Raw genomic sequence first — 13,513 nt, 5'->3', positions numbered from 1 at the left:
AAAATGCTTAGCATTCATGGAAACTGGAAAAAGGAATTTTTTCCACTAAAAAGCATCACTTTCTGTACCGAATGGTTAGTGTTGTCTAAGCAATGGATATGCCTTTGATCTCACCATTTCCCTCCTTCCAAGTAGGATGCGGTTTTTTAATGTTACAATATCGCGTATATACATATATACACACCATAAATATATTAAAATATTTTGGAACAGTGTATTCTTATAACAGTCATAGCTTTGGAGGAAAGAGAAAATTATCATACTAAAGAGGATGGTAAGAAAGAAAGAAAAAAATCATGCAAAAAAGAGGAAGTGGAGAATAAGAAAAAATGGAAGAGAAGGAGGGAACAAGAAAGGAAAGAGAAGGAGCAATAGAGAAGGAGCGAAGAAAAAGAGAGTTAGACAGAAGAGCTGATTGCTGAAATTAATAGAAAAAGGAAAAAATATAAACACAATAAGTTAGAATTAAGAATAGAGATATAATGCCAATAGAGAAATAAAAAGAGAGTTAGATAGAAGAGCTGATTGCTGAAATTAATAGAAAAGGAAAAAATATAAACACAATAAGTTAGAATTAAGAATAGAGATATAATGCCAATAGAGAAAATTAAATCAATTTAAGGGGTTATTAAACTCTGTTCAAAACTATTTGGAAATTTAAGTGGTGTCATGCTTTGGGTCTAGATGTCCCCCCAAAGCCACATGTGGTCATAGGCTTGATCTAGTATGTGCAAAGCTGGAATTGATTCATAATGCTATGCTAGGCTCAAGGGCACTAGTATTAGGGGCAGGGAGACACCAATAATTCTCTCTTGTTATTGCTTCCTTGTGTGTGCCATGTTGTTTCTGCTCTGCCATGCCTCTGTCATCACTGCCTTGGAGTTGGCTGACTGTGGATGGAAACCTCTGTGAACTATAAGCCAGAGAAACTCCTTCCCTTCTACCTTTGGGTGTCTGGTATTTTGTCTCAGCAATGAGAGAGAAAGGTGACTAACACAGGTGGCATAAATGAATTTCTGAAGAAAAATAGATTGACATTCAATGACCTCCAAAGCAGTAGATACTTTTTAACATACCAATTTCCATGAAAATTTTTTAGAAATCTGTCAAAGCAGCTATTTTTTCTATTTTCCACTGCTCCAAAGCATTGAATTATGATTTAGTAACCAATTGTTTGAAATTTAATGAACAAATAATTCAAATGCTATTTAAACTCACTTAGAACAAACAAGTAAGTAGCTTCTAATTTATGAGCCTCACAGTGGAAGGAAAGTGCTATGCACTTTTGTGTCTGATTGCAGCCATGGTAGTGAAGTATGAAATTCATTGTGGGAGATCAGTTGATGTGGGTTGGTCAAAAAATTTAGGGTTTACATTGTCTATGTGGTTACAGTTCCTGTGAAGCAGTATCTTGTTGTGGGTTCCATTACATTGTTTGGGGTAACTAATAATGTCATGAATCCTTTTATTAACTTATTGGTCATATATATCTAATTTGGAGAAATTAATTTTCAAGTCAATCCTTCATTTTAGTTGGCTATTTGCATTGAGTTTTAAGTGTTTTAAATAATTGTAAACACATAACTTTAATCAGAGGTAAATTGTGCAAATAATTTCCCAGTGTGCATAGTCTTGATTCACTTTCTTTTTTGCATTTGTTTGAAATGCAAATTTTTACGTTTTGATAAGGTCAATTTTTAATATTTTTCTCATTTTTGCTCATGCTACTAAGTAATTTAAGGATCTATTACTTAATCTGAGATTATGAAGGCTTTCTCCCAAATTGCCTTCTAAGAGTTTTGTAATTTTATACTTTATATTTAGGATTTTGATCCTTTTGGGTTAATTTTGTGTATGGTATGAGTAAGGGTCCTGCTATATTCTTCTGCATGTAGATATCTAATGGACTCAGCACCATTTAGATTTAGATTGTTCATTCTTAGTGCAAAGAAATATCATTGATTTGCTACATTTGTCTTGTATAAACTTACTTTAGTTGTTCATTTGGTCCCTATAATTCTTTTATTGATCCCTATAACTTTTAATGAGTTTCTAAATTTTCCTATAGGCATCTATTTTCTACCTCTAAAATGTTATCATTTTCAAATAGAGAAAGTTTTACTTATACCTTTGCAATCTGGGTGCCTTTTATTTCCTCTTTTTGTTAATTGTCCTGGTTCTTTTTAGCACAGTGTTGAATGGAAGTGACAACAAAATTTATCCTTGTCTTGCTCTTGATATTTGGAGGAAGTGATCCCATCTTTGACTATGAGGTATGAAGTCAGCTGTAAGTCTTTCATAGATGCCTTTGCTCAGGTTCAAGAAGCCTTTTTAATAAATACTGAATGCTTCTATTATGATTAGGTGTTACATTTTATCAAATGCTTTTTCTATCTTCATTGAAGCAACCATATGATTTTCATTATATATGAATATATGGTATTTGGGTTAATGAAAATATTCATAAAAATTTAAATTAAATATGATGCTAAAAGACACATTGCCTTCAATCCTCCTCAGAATACTCCCTCTCACTTTGAACACACTTATCCTAATTATTCTTTTTCATATATCCTAATTCTTTTAACTTTCTTAAACAGTTCTGGAAAACTTGCTTGCATGTCTTAATGAGGTATGATAAAAAATTAAGTGAATATTGCTGTCAAGTGGCAGCCAAGGGAAAAGTAGGGTCCTAAAAACATTTTGATTTTTCTTCATGTACCTTATTCACTGGATCTGGCACCAAGCAACATGACTCTTCCACAAAGTCAAAATAATGAAAGGTAAGTGTTTTTAATCAATTCAGGACATAAAGGCCGAAACAATAGTGCAACTAAAGACATACACACAAAAAGACTTCCTTGAAGGGAGGGCAGCGGTATGGGGAAAAAATGAGAGCCAAGATCTGCCATGTAAAAATACAAGATCCAAATGACAAATGTAATTGTACTGTATACTTTAAAAGTACCAATAAACTCAATGAGAAAAAAAAACTTCCAGAACTTCCTCAGAAAGTGGCAAGAGTGATGGGTTAAGTGTATTTGAAGTGATGAGGGATATTTTGAGAAGGTTTAATGGAAACATGCCATTTACTGTAATAAAATTAAAATTTTTTTCACTTTCATTAATTTTCAACCACACTTTTAAAACATTTACTGACCTTCAAATGTTAAATCCATCTTGCAGTCTTGGGAGAAATGCAATTTAATCACATGTAAAATCTCTTTTTATATGTTGCTAAATTAAATTTGCTGGTATTTTCTTGATGATTTTCTTGTTCCTTTTCTCCCAAATTATACTTTCTTGTAGTTTCTCTTTTGCAATCTTTTTGGGTGGCTTTTGTAATGAGATAAATGGGGTCCTAAAATAACTTGAAATGTTTGTTTTCTTTCACTTCTTGGAGGACCTAATGAAGAATTTGTATTTAATCTCCTTTAAATATTTTATATAATTTAGCAGCAAAGCCAGTTGAGCTTATTCTTTTTAAACTGATTTTACTATTATTAATTCAGACTGGTTATTTGTTATAATTCAAATTACCTATTTCTCTTTGAGTTTTGTGGAACTGTAGCTAAGATTTTATACTTTTATGCAAGCTATCTAACATTTTGGCAGACAATTATTCATAGCAACTTTTTTTTTTCCAGTGCCAGGGATCAAACTTGGGATCTTGCACTTGCAAAGTGGGTGGCAGAAACACTGAGCTAAATACCTGGCCTATTTATAGTAACTTTATAAACTTTTTTATTTCTGTTGGATGGAGGAAATGTCACTTGTTTCATATCTGATTTCAGCTATTTGAGTTTTGTCTTCCTTTTCTTGATCTACGTAAAGTCTTGTCAATGTTGACATTTTCAATAACCACCTTTTGGTTTCACTGACTTTCTCTGTTGTTTTTCAATACTCTGTCACATCAAGTTGCACTCTAACATTAGTTTTATTCTTAATACCTAAAAACTGGAAACTACTCAGCTTTTCAGTAATAGAAGAAATATTAACCAAATTAGCATAGTCACACAGTAGAATACCACTAGGCAACAAAGGAAAAGTATTGACAAACCAACAAGACACACTCCAAAAACATTTTGCTGACTGAAAGAAATCTTTCAGAAAAAGAAAACATACTATATGAGTTTATGTATATAAAGTTCTAGAACACACACAACTGAGTAGTGTTTAAAAAGAAGCAGAACAGTGTGTGTCTCTGCATGGTAGGAACCAGGACAGACTGGGGAGCGGTGATGTTTCTGAGTTAATATGAAGGCTCTTTATGAAGGGATTCTCCAGTCCCACAGGATTATGCAGTTCCTAACACTTACTGCTCATACAGTGAAGAATAGCACACTTAGCCTCATAAATTTGCATTAAAATCAGATAGAATATGGTTGGATAAGGGTATTAAGAGATATGAAATAAAACAGATTCTGTAGACTCTTCATGGCATAATTTATTTTCCAACAATGATGACAGACAGCAGTATTTCCAATCCCACATGGTTTTTCACAACTTTGTCACGGTCCTATCAAGACCTGAAATTAACTTCCCACTTCTAGAATTCAGGGAGTGCTTTGAGGCTGCCTAAATAAAAAGAATGTGTTGTACAAGGAAGGACACGAGAGGGGATGCAATATCCACCAGACTCTTGCCCATATAAAAAAGGCTGACTCTCCATTGGAATTCTCAGAAAATAAATAGCATTGACAACCAGAAATGAGAGTGATTAAGCTATTCAATGCTTAGACTACTGAGCCTTGTATTTATGAATATATTTTACTTGCTTAAAGACACTAAGTTTTGGACTACTTCATTGCACAGTAGTACAAACTCAGAAAAATCAAGGTAGTGTGCATATTAATGCTCAAAGTGTAATTGTTTCAACATGGCTTTAGGTTTAAAATTTTTCTTTATACAATATTAGAAACAAATTTCTGAGTGGTCATGAATATTTGTAGATGTTGGTTACAGTGGATTTTCTGCCACAGATTTTACCTCCTCTTTCAACAGTTTTTTTCCAGGCATGAGCTTCAATTAGAGGCCCTTTTCCTAGCTTTGTATGTAGGGCTAAGACACTTGGGACCTGGAAAATTTTCAAAGTAATGTAAATGGTATTTAATGGGAAGTAAAATATACCTCAGAGAATATCCACATCCCAAATATATTCAAATAAGTTAAATTTGAATTGTTTGTTTGTCAAATAAATAAGAGAAAACTAAATCTCAGTGCTATAGCAGGATAACATATGATAAAATATAATTTAATATAATAAAGAAAAATATTTTTTAAAAATGCACTAGCAATGAAATATGTAAAACTGAAATTAAGGAAAAATATATTATAAAATATAAAATAAAATACCTTGGAATAAATTTAAAATAAGTAGCACAAAATATATACACTGAAAATGAAGCACCTTTAAAAAATGAAAGAATAGCTAAATAAATGGACAAATAACCCAAGTATAGATGTGAATACTTAGGCTGAGAACACATCCCAAATTGATCAATAGTCAATACACCTCTCAGTGTTCTAGTTGTTTTCCTTGTAGAAGCTGATTGGTTGGACCAGGGATTTAGGTCAAGGACCCGAGTTCGATCCCTGGCATCAAAAAAACAAAAACAAAAACAAAAAAACAGAAAGAAAGAAAGAAACGTATTGGTTGCTCTGAAATTCACATAGACTTGCAAGAAAGCCAGAATATTCAAAATATCTTGCAATTGCAAGAGAAGCTAAAATTTGAAGATTTATAACTCTCAATTTCAAAATTTACTGCAAAGGAATAGTTCAAGTATGTCTTACCCCATGGATAGATATGGAAACCAATGAAAGAGAACTGAGGGTTAGTAATTTAATCCATGTCTAGAGTCCTGACACTTATTAAAAGACACTAAAGCAAATGTACTTGGACAATGTGACCTCCATGGGTGAAAGAAGAATGTTGGACCTTTATCTCTCACTAGATAGAAAAATTAACTCAAAATGGGGGAAAATCATAACTGTAAAATTTAAAACTATAAAACAGAACAAAGCACAAGTTTTGTTTGTGATTCTTCCTCTTTACATTTACCTTCTCTCATTCCTTGGCTCCTTTCTTTATTACCTCTTTCCTTCTTCACTTCCACCTTTCCTCTACCCAACTTATCTTGTTTCCTTCCATTTCATTGCAGCCTGTGCTGCTTTCCTACATTACCACTCTTTGACATCAGAGTGCAATGAGGACATGGATATGTAAACACACTCTCACGAAAGGAAACATTCAGTAACCTTTCCATTATAGGACAGAACTGAAGGAAGATAGCATCAGTGTCAGTGAAGGTATGAATCATGATCATTATATCATTCATGGAAAAATACAAAATCCGTTTTTGGAAACAAAAATATATATGACAATGATTACTGATGGACCCTAATACTTGCATATACATTATCTCCCTAGAAAACCAAGAGAACTTTTCAATTTCAGTTGCTTTGTGAAAGTCTTTCATCTCCAAAGTCTGCTGAGTTCCAGCTGTATCCCAATAACTCCTTCCCTTGCTTTGTAGACCACCTGTTCTCTTGAAATGGCTAGAAATGAAATTTACAATTTTTGTCAAGGTAAATTTTGCACGTAAGTATTTTGGAGATGGCAGAGTATAGAATGGTATTTCCAATATTCTGAAAGTTTAGGAATGTAATTGTAAAGAATGATTGGCTATGCTTAGATTCTGATTCTTCAATCTTTTCAATTAATTTTCAAAAACAAGCTTCCAAAACTTACTGAAAATGTGTACAACAGAGAGTGGCATAATAAATTGAGCTTTTACTTACTTTTAATTACACAACTGATATTTTCTTTCCAAATGGGTATAAATGTCTTACATATAAAATGAGTACAGAAAATCAGAGTGCTACGGAGAGACTCATTTCCCTATGGGTCTGCTTACTTAGAGAAGAGAGAACTAGATATTGCTCCAGATTTTAAGAAAACAGACTTTAAAATTGGGCATTAAAATAATAGATTAAGTGAAATAGTTGAAAGTATTATATAGGGAAATTAAGACTTTAACACTTAGCAGGTGGCATTTGAATGTGTGCAAAATGTGAGGTCAGAGAACCTGTTCATTCATAATTAGCTCCAGGTTTTGAGGTGTCTTTTCACATATTTGTGAATTTTATTTTCTTTTTTTTTCTCACTAAATTTATTGGTACATTTCAGATATACAGTACAGTTATATTCATCATTGGGATCTTGTACCTTTATGTGACAGGTCTTGGTTCTCATTTTTCCCTTACCCCTGCCCTCCCTTCACTGAATTTCTAAGAGCAGAAGTTATGAAGAGGCCAATTAGGCAACCAGTATTCATTCAATCTCTAAAATGTGCAATTTAATTTGCTGTGCTTGACAGAATTTTCCTAGGAATTATTTTATCATTCTGATTTCATTAATAAATTCATCTGAGTTTACATCTGATTGGTTTACGATGAAATTTTAGAGTGTCCAATTCCATAGTCACCAGGGCAGAGGAATATTTTATCATTTAGTGCACCTTTTCTGCCACCAGTCTGGTAAATGTAAGTAATTGTTTAGTTCATTTACTTGATTTGGTTATATACTAAGTAGTATTGTCTGCCTCCATAAATATGCAATATGAGTTTTATACATATTATTTACTACTACTTGTTTAAATGTTAAAGTTTCCTACCACTCCTTCAAAACAAAACAGAAACAAAAATGCTATAAATTCCAACAGTCGTCTTCTTGCAAAAGAGGAAAAGGAAATTTATTCTCTGGTGTAGATGATATTTTATTTTCTATGGCATCATATCAAACATCGACATAACTACATCTCTACTAGGAATAGAGTGGGATCCTAGGAGAAACTATATATCCTTGCTCATACTTGTCTCAAATTTTGACAGACCTTTCCAGGAGGAGAAAATTCACACTTATAAGAAATTGTCATATCTAGATATTGAAGCTCTCAATGGGATTATGTTGCAACTTATTTCTATGTGTATTGTTGATAAATTTTATTTTTTTCATATACTCCAAGTAACTAGAGATTGGAAATATGTCAGTATGACATGACTCCCATTTCTTCCTGTCAGACCTCGAGGAACAAAGTTTGAAGGAAATGACTTCAACCTAGAATGCTGTCATATACTCACTCTCTTTGGGCTATTTTATTTTGGTAGGCTGAAAGGGACATAACTGATTTATTTCCTTGAAAATTCCACTTCACAGTGTTAGCAAGCTCCTTTTCAGACAGAAAATATTCTTTCAGATAAATATAATTTGGCAACTTTCTATGAGATACAGTATGACCTATAGAAATTTTAGGGGCTGCTTGATTTCAGCCATGAACAGTTTTGACGCCTCGACATAAGAAAAATCAGAGCACTATTAACCAATCTACTTCCCAAGGACTCAAACAAATCTACAGCCAACCTGGAACTGTATTCTCCACTACTCTTAACTCAATGACTAATCTGGCAGCTACAATTAATCCCTGCCTATGAGGCAAAATGTAATGTTAGAGAAAGGATACTTACTCGTACTGAAACATATCTCACAAACTTGTTTTCTGAAGTTATTTTTTAATAGCTTTATGAATGGTGTATAAAATATTTATTTATTTTTATAAGTTGACATTCTATCTTGCCACTTTATCAATATCTAAAAGTCTTCTAATGCAGTTTTTGGGATCTTCTAAGTCAAGGACAAAATAATCTGAAAATAATAATAGTTTGACTTCATTCTTCCCTATTAGTTATTTATTTTTTAAAATTTATTACTCTGGATAAAATTTCAAGTAATATATTCCACAAAAGTCATGAGAATGGACATTGTGTCATTCCTAATTTTATAGGAAATACTTAGAGATTTTCCCATTAAGCAAGATGTTGATGATATTTTGACTGAAATTACACTACATCTATATATGATTTTTCATGAAAAGGATGAAGGTATTTTAATAGTTCATCATTCCACCCCTCCACAGACAGTGTATGCCTTAAAGGAAGTAAAACTGTTTTAAAAAGTATTTGATCTTTTGCTTACCCTGTGTGTGCCTGTGTTATATATTTCTGAGAGTAAAAATTCAAAACCAGCAGACTCAGTAGTGAAAAAGAGCAAACTTTTCATTCAACCACCCATTATTTATTAAATTTATTTCACTCATTCATATCAAATAGATATTCAAACTTTCTAAGTTCCAGAATTATAAAAACTAGAGAGTAGGGAAACATAAAGCTATTTGGTTGTCTATATGAAGCTTCCAGAACTGTGCAAAAAAACAAAAACCATGGATATATAACTATCAAATAATTTGAAGAAAATACAGTTCTACAAGAGGATTATGGTGTCTTTAGTTTTGTTTGGAGCTTCAAGAAGTCTTCTAGAAATAATCATAAAACACATAGTTTGGTGCCTACAGTATAAATGAGGTTTCCCAGAGGAAGAGAAATAGACAAGAAATTTGATTATAGATTGTGTTTGTCTGCTTTATATAAATGAGTAGAACCAATAAGATACATGTAGAAAATATATGTACACACTCATATACTAGTTTTTCTAAATACGTATACACATTATCTATCTATCTATCTATCTATCTATCTATCTATCTATCTATCTATCTATCATCTATCTATCTATCACCTATCCAAAAGAAATAGGGAGATTTTTAAGGATGTGTCTTACACAATAATTGTGGGAGACAAGTCCAAAATCTATAGGGCATATAAACAGATTGAAAGTACTGGCAAGAGTTGATGTTGCAGTCTGGACTCCGAAGCCAGTCTAGAAGCAGAATTCATTCCTCTTCAAGGGACCTAAATCTTTTAAGACCTTCAGTTGATTGATTAAGGCCAAGCTACGTTATGGAAGATTATCTGTTCCATTCAGTGTCGATAAATTTAAATGCTTATCAATCTTCTAAAAATACCCTCAAACAGCAGCTAGACCAAGGCTGCAACAAACACTTCACTGTTAATGTCTAGTCAGATTGACACATAAAATTAAGCAACACGGGGGTGCTATTGTGAACTGAATGTAAGAAAGAACAGCTTGAAGTGGAAGTGCTAATAATGAAGACGGGAGAAATAGCCTATAAATATTGGATTCAGGAAGCATGAGACTTTGTGATTGAAAGTAGGAGTGTAGAGGTAAAAGAGAAAGGAATTATTAGGGCTTTGAATCATATAATCAATGATGGGGCCACTTTCTGGAGAAAAATAATTTAAAGAGGGAAGAGAAAATATGACCGAGGTATCACCAAATAAAGACAACTTAAGGTAGCCAGGGGTGAGGCAGTCTAACTTCGCCAAGCTTGCTTAGTATGATGTCAGTCTGACCACAAGTCAGTCAGAACAGGACTTTGCATGATGCATTTCCGGAGCAGTTCCGGAACGCTGCTCATTCCTAGAAAGGAAATTCCACTTTAGACTTGACGGAACAAATTGCAGTTGGACTAGAGGTACCTCATCCTACTCTTTCTGGAGGCACCATAGAGAATATTATTGAAGTTTATTGAAGACATAGAAGATTAGAATAAGAGCCAAGAACACAGAACAAAATTTTATGGGTCTACAAAAACCCATACAAACAGATAACTCAGAAAGATCCCTATTAATTTCACTGCCTGTTCCACCTTAGCATTTACTCTCAGAATGTACTTAGTCAATGACTATAGTTATCAAGAAAATTAAAAGAGAGGCTGCTGTTAAAAGTGAGCATTATTTTAAAGATTTGGAAATATAGTAACTTCAACTTACAGCAGAAAATTAGTTTTCAAAAGCTATGAATATCACAAATGTCAGGAGATTATTTATGCAAAGAATGTTTAATAAATTAAATTATTATAAGCCTTTGATTTAATATTTTTTCCTGAAAATCCACCTCCTACAATTAATAAAATAGTCCACACTGGCTAATCATAATAAACCCTTATATTTCAAACACAGACATTCAGCTCTGTATTTATTGTTATATCTATGGAATATTATTACTATGTAAAGTCCTACATGGTGGCTGCCTTGCAAGCTCAAGGTCCTGAGTTTGACTCCTGGAGCAAAAATGGATAATTAAATAAATAAAATAAATTTTAAAAATAAAGTTCTACAGAATAAGAGATGTCACTAAGAAAATATTTTCCAACCAAGCTGTCTCTTCAAAGCCTCTTTAATCTCCTTGTTCCTGAGACTGTAGATGAGCGGGTTCAGCATGGGGATGACCACCATGTAGAACACAGACACCACCTTGTTCTGATCTGTGGAGTAGATGGACTTGGGCATCACATAAATGAAGGTAATGGTACCATAGAACAGAGTGACTGCAGTGAGGTGGGAGGTGCAGGTGGAGAAGGCTTTGTGGCGCCCCTCAGTGGAGCGCATCTTCAGGATGGTGATCAGGATGTAGATGTAGGAAACAGCTATGACAAGCACTGTGACCACGATGATGGAGCCAGCTGAAAATGAGAGAAAAACTGCAGTGACGCTGATATCTGAGCAGGAGAGCTCAACTAAGGGAGTAAAATCACAGAAAAAGTGATTTACTGCATTCGGTCCACAGAAGAGTAAAGAATAGAAGCAAAGAGTGAAAGAAGAAGCATTAATAAAACCACCTGTGTAAGTCGCTACAATTAACCAGGCACAGACTTGTGCGGACATTTTGGTTGAATAAAGCAGTGGGTTGCAGATGGCCACAAAGCGATCATAAGCCATGGCAGCCAGGATGAAGCACTCAGCTGTCCCAAAGAACACAGCTGAGCCAAGCTGGATGCCACATCCAATGTAGGAGATGCTGTTTGTCTCCACCAGGAAGTTCACAAGCATATTGGGTGTGACAGATGATGAATAGCCTATGTCAGCAAAGGCCAAAAGGCTGAGGAAAATGTACATGGGATGGTGGAGCTGAGAGGAGAGTCTGATAAGAATGATCGTGCTGAGATTACCAAATATAGTCACCATGTAGATACATAGGATGATGGTGAAGAGGATGACTTGAAGGACAGGATCATCTGTCAACCCCAATAAAATGAACTCTGTCACTGTAGTGTGGTTCCCATCTATCACTGGATCCATGAGACAATGTAGCTGCTTCCAAAATAAACCTGTGAGGAGAGCATTACATGAAAAAGATTATACATATGATGGATTCTTTTTCATAAATACATACATGCAGGTTATTTTAAAGAAGTTTTTCACTCATGTAAAATTTAGACCAAGAGTTCTGTTTTATGTCTGAGTGTCCCAAAGTCTACACATTTGTGCATAATGAGCACTTTCATATTTTGAAAATTTTGGTTTTAGTAGAACCATAATGTGTAACATATTTTACAGTAACCTACATGATATCGGCCCCCGTTTTTTTAGACAGGGTCTTATTAATTTGCTACATACCTGAGATGGGGGCTGAACTTGTGATCATTCAGCCTCCCTTAGTGCTGGGAATATAGGTATACATGACCACTCCCAGTTCACAATATAGAACTTTATATAAAGTTTACCAAAGTGCTTTTAATGCCAAAAATTTTTAAATGTGAGATCTGAGCATAACAAAAAACAACTGTAACATTAGCAGAATGGAATAAAAAGTATAGCCATAGTATTGTATGATTGGGAATTGAATAAGTCAGTTATATAATAGCTAATATTTTTCAAGTAGGTACTAAATTATGATCACAGAATTAAGCATTGTATACATATAGTGTCATTTTATTTTTTTAATAAATGAGCTATTTTTGTTCCTAGTTTATTGATGAGGGAACAGTTTGAAAATGGTAGGTAAGATTGCATAGGAATTACTGAATATGTGCCTAGCCAGGTTTAATTCAGTTTGATTTTTTAGGTACTAATCTCTAAATTAAACTAAATAAAGTTTAGAATGTAGTTTAATACACTGATGAATGGGAGATAACAAATGATAGCTTTCAGTTTTTGGACAAGTGCCTATAAAAGCCAGTGACAACTTAATTGCATGGTTTACAATATTTCTATTAAAACCCACTCTTTTAAAAAGAACTCCAAGTTTCCTGTTAGAACAAGGAAAAACCACAAATAAAATTAAAAGTAAGGTTAAGAATAAAGTTATTTGTATAAATATTGAATAATTTCTCTGGTGTCAAAAACTGTAATGGTACATAAGATCCTAATGGTATAATTGACAATGTGAAATAGGAAGAAAAAGGTAAAGGTGTAGGGGAAGTTGGAAGGGTAGGTGAAAGGAAATAGGAAAAAGATAAAAAACATGAGAAAATGAAAAAATGAAAAAAGATATTTGTAAATATGGAAGGAAGGAGGGGGTGAACACAGGGCAGGGATAAGGGGAAAAAATGAGAACCAAGGCCTGTTATGTAAATGTACAATGATGAATGTAACTGTACTGTATACCTAAAATGTACCAATAAATTCAATGTGAAAAAAATTATTTGTTGTAAGTGTATTCCATAGTTTAATGTCCTCAATTAAAATATTGCTTTACTAAGTAGCTTGAAATATCAATTCAAATATTATATGAATATTTGAAAAATTAAAG

General features: G+C 33.4%; 1 protein-coding gene across 1 annotated transcript; it reads right to left on the bottom strand.

Moving 5' to 3' along the window:
• Positions 1 to 11,115: 11,115 nt before the first annotated feature.
• LOC104847805 (olfactory receptor 502) lies at positions 11,116 to 12,060 on the bottom strand. Its single transcript, XM_010603365.1, has one exon. The coding sequence runs from the start codon at positions 12,058 to 12,060 to the stop codon at positions 11,116 to 11,118; it is 945 nt and encodes a 314-aa protein (XP_010601667.1).
• Between the last annotated feature and the right edge of the window lie 1,453 nt (positions 12,061 to 13,513).

This window comes from Fukomys damarensis, unplaced genomic scaffold, assembly GCF_012274545.1.
Source record: "Fukomys damarensis isolate Sample0158 unplaced genomic scaffold, DMR_v1.0_HiC HiC_scaffold_16, whole genome shotgun sequence".
Taxonomy (NCBI): Eukaryota; Metazoa; Chordata; class Mammalia; order Rodentia; family Bathyergidae; genus Fukomys; species Fukomys damarensis.
This window is presented reverse-complemented; position numbering and strand designations above follow the sequence as displayed.

Excerpts from the sequence above, each read along its gene's own strand:
- LOC104847805 (XM_010603365.1), bottom strand. The coding sequence starts at position 12,060 with ATGGATCCAGTGATAGATGGGAACCACACTACAGTGACAGAGTTCATT.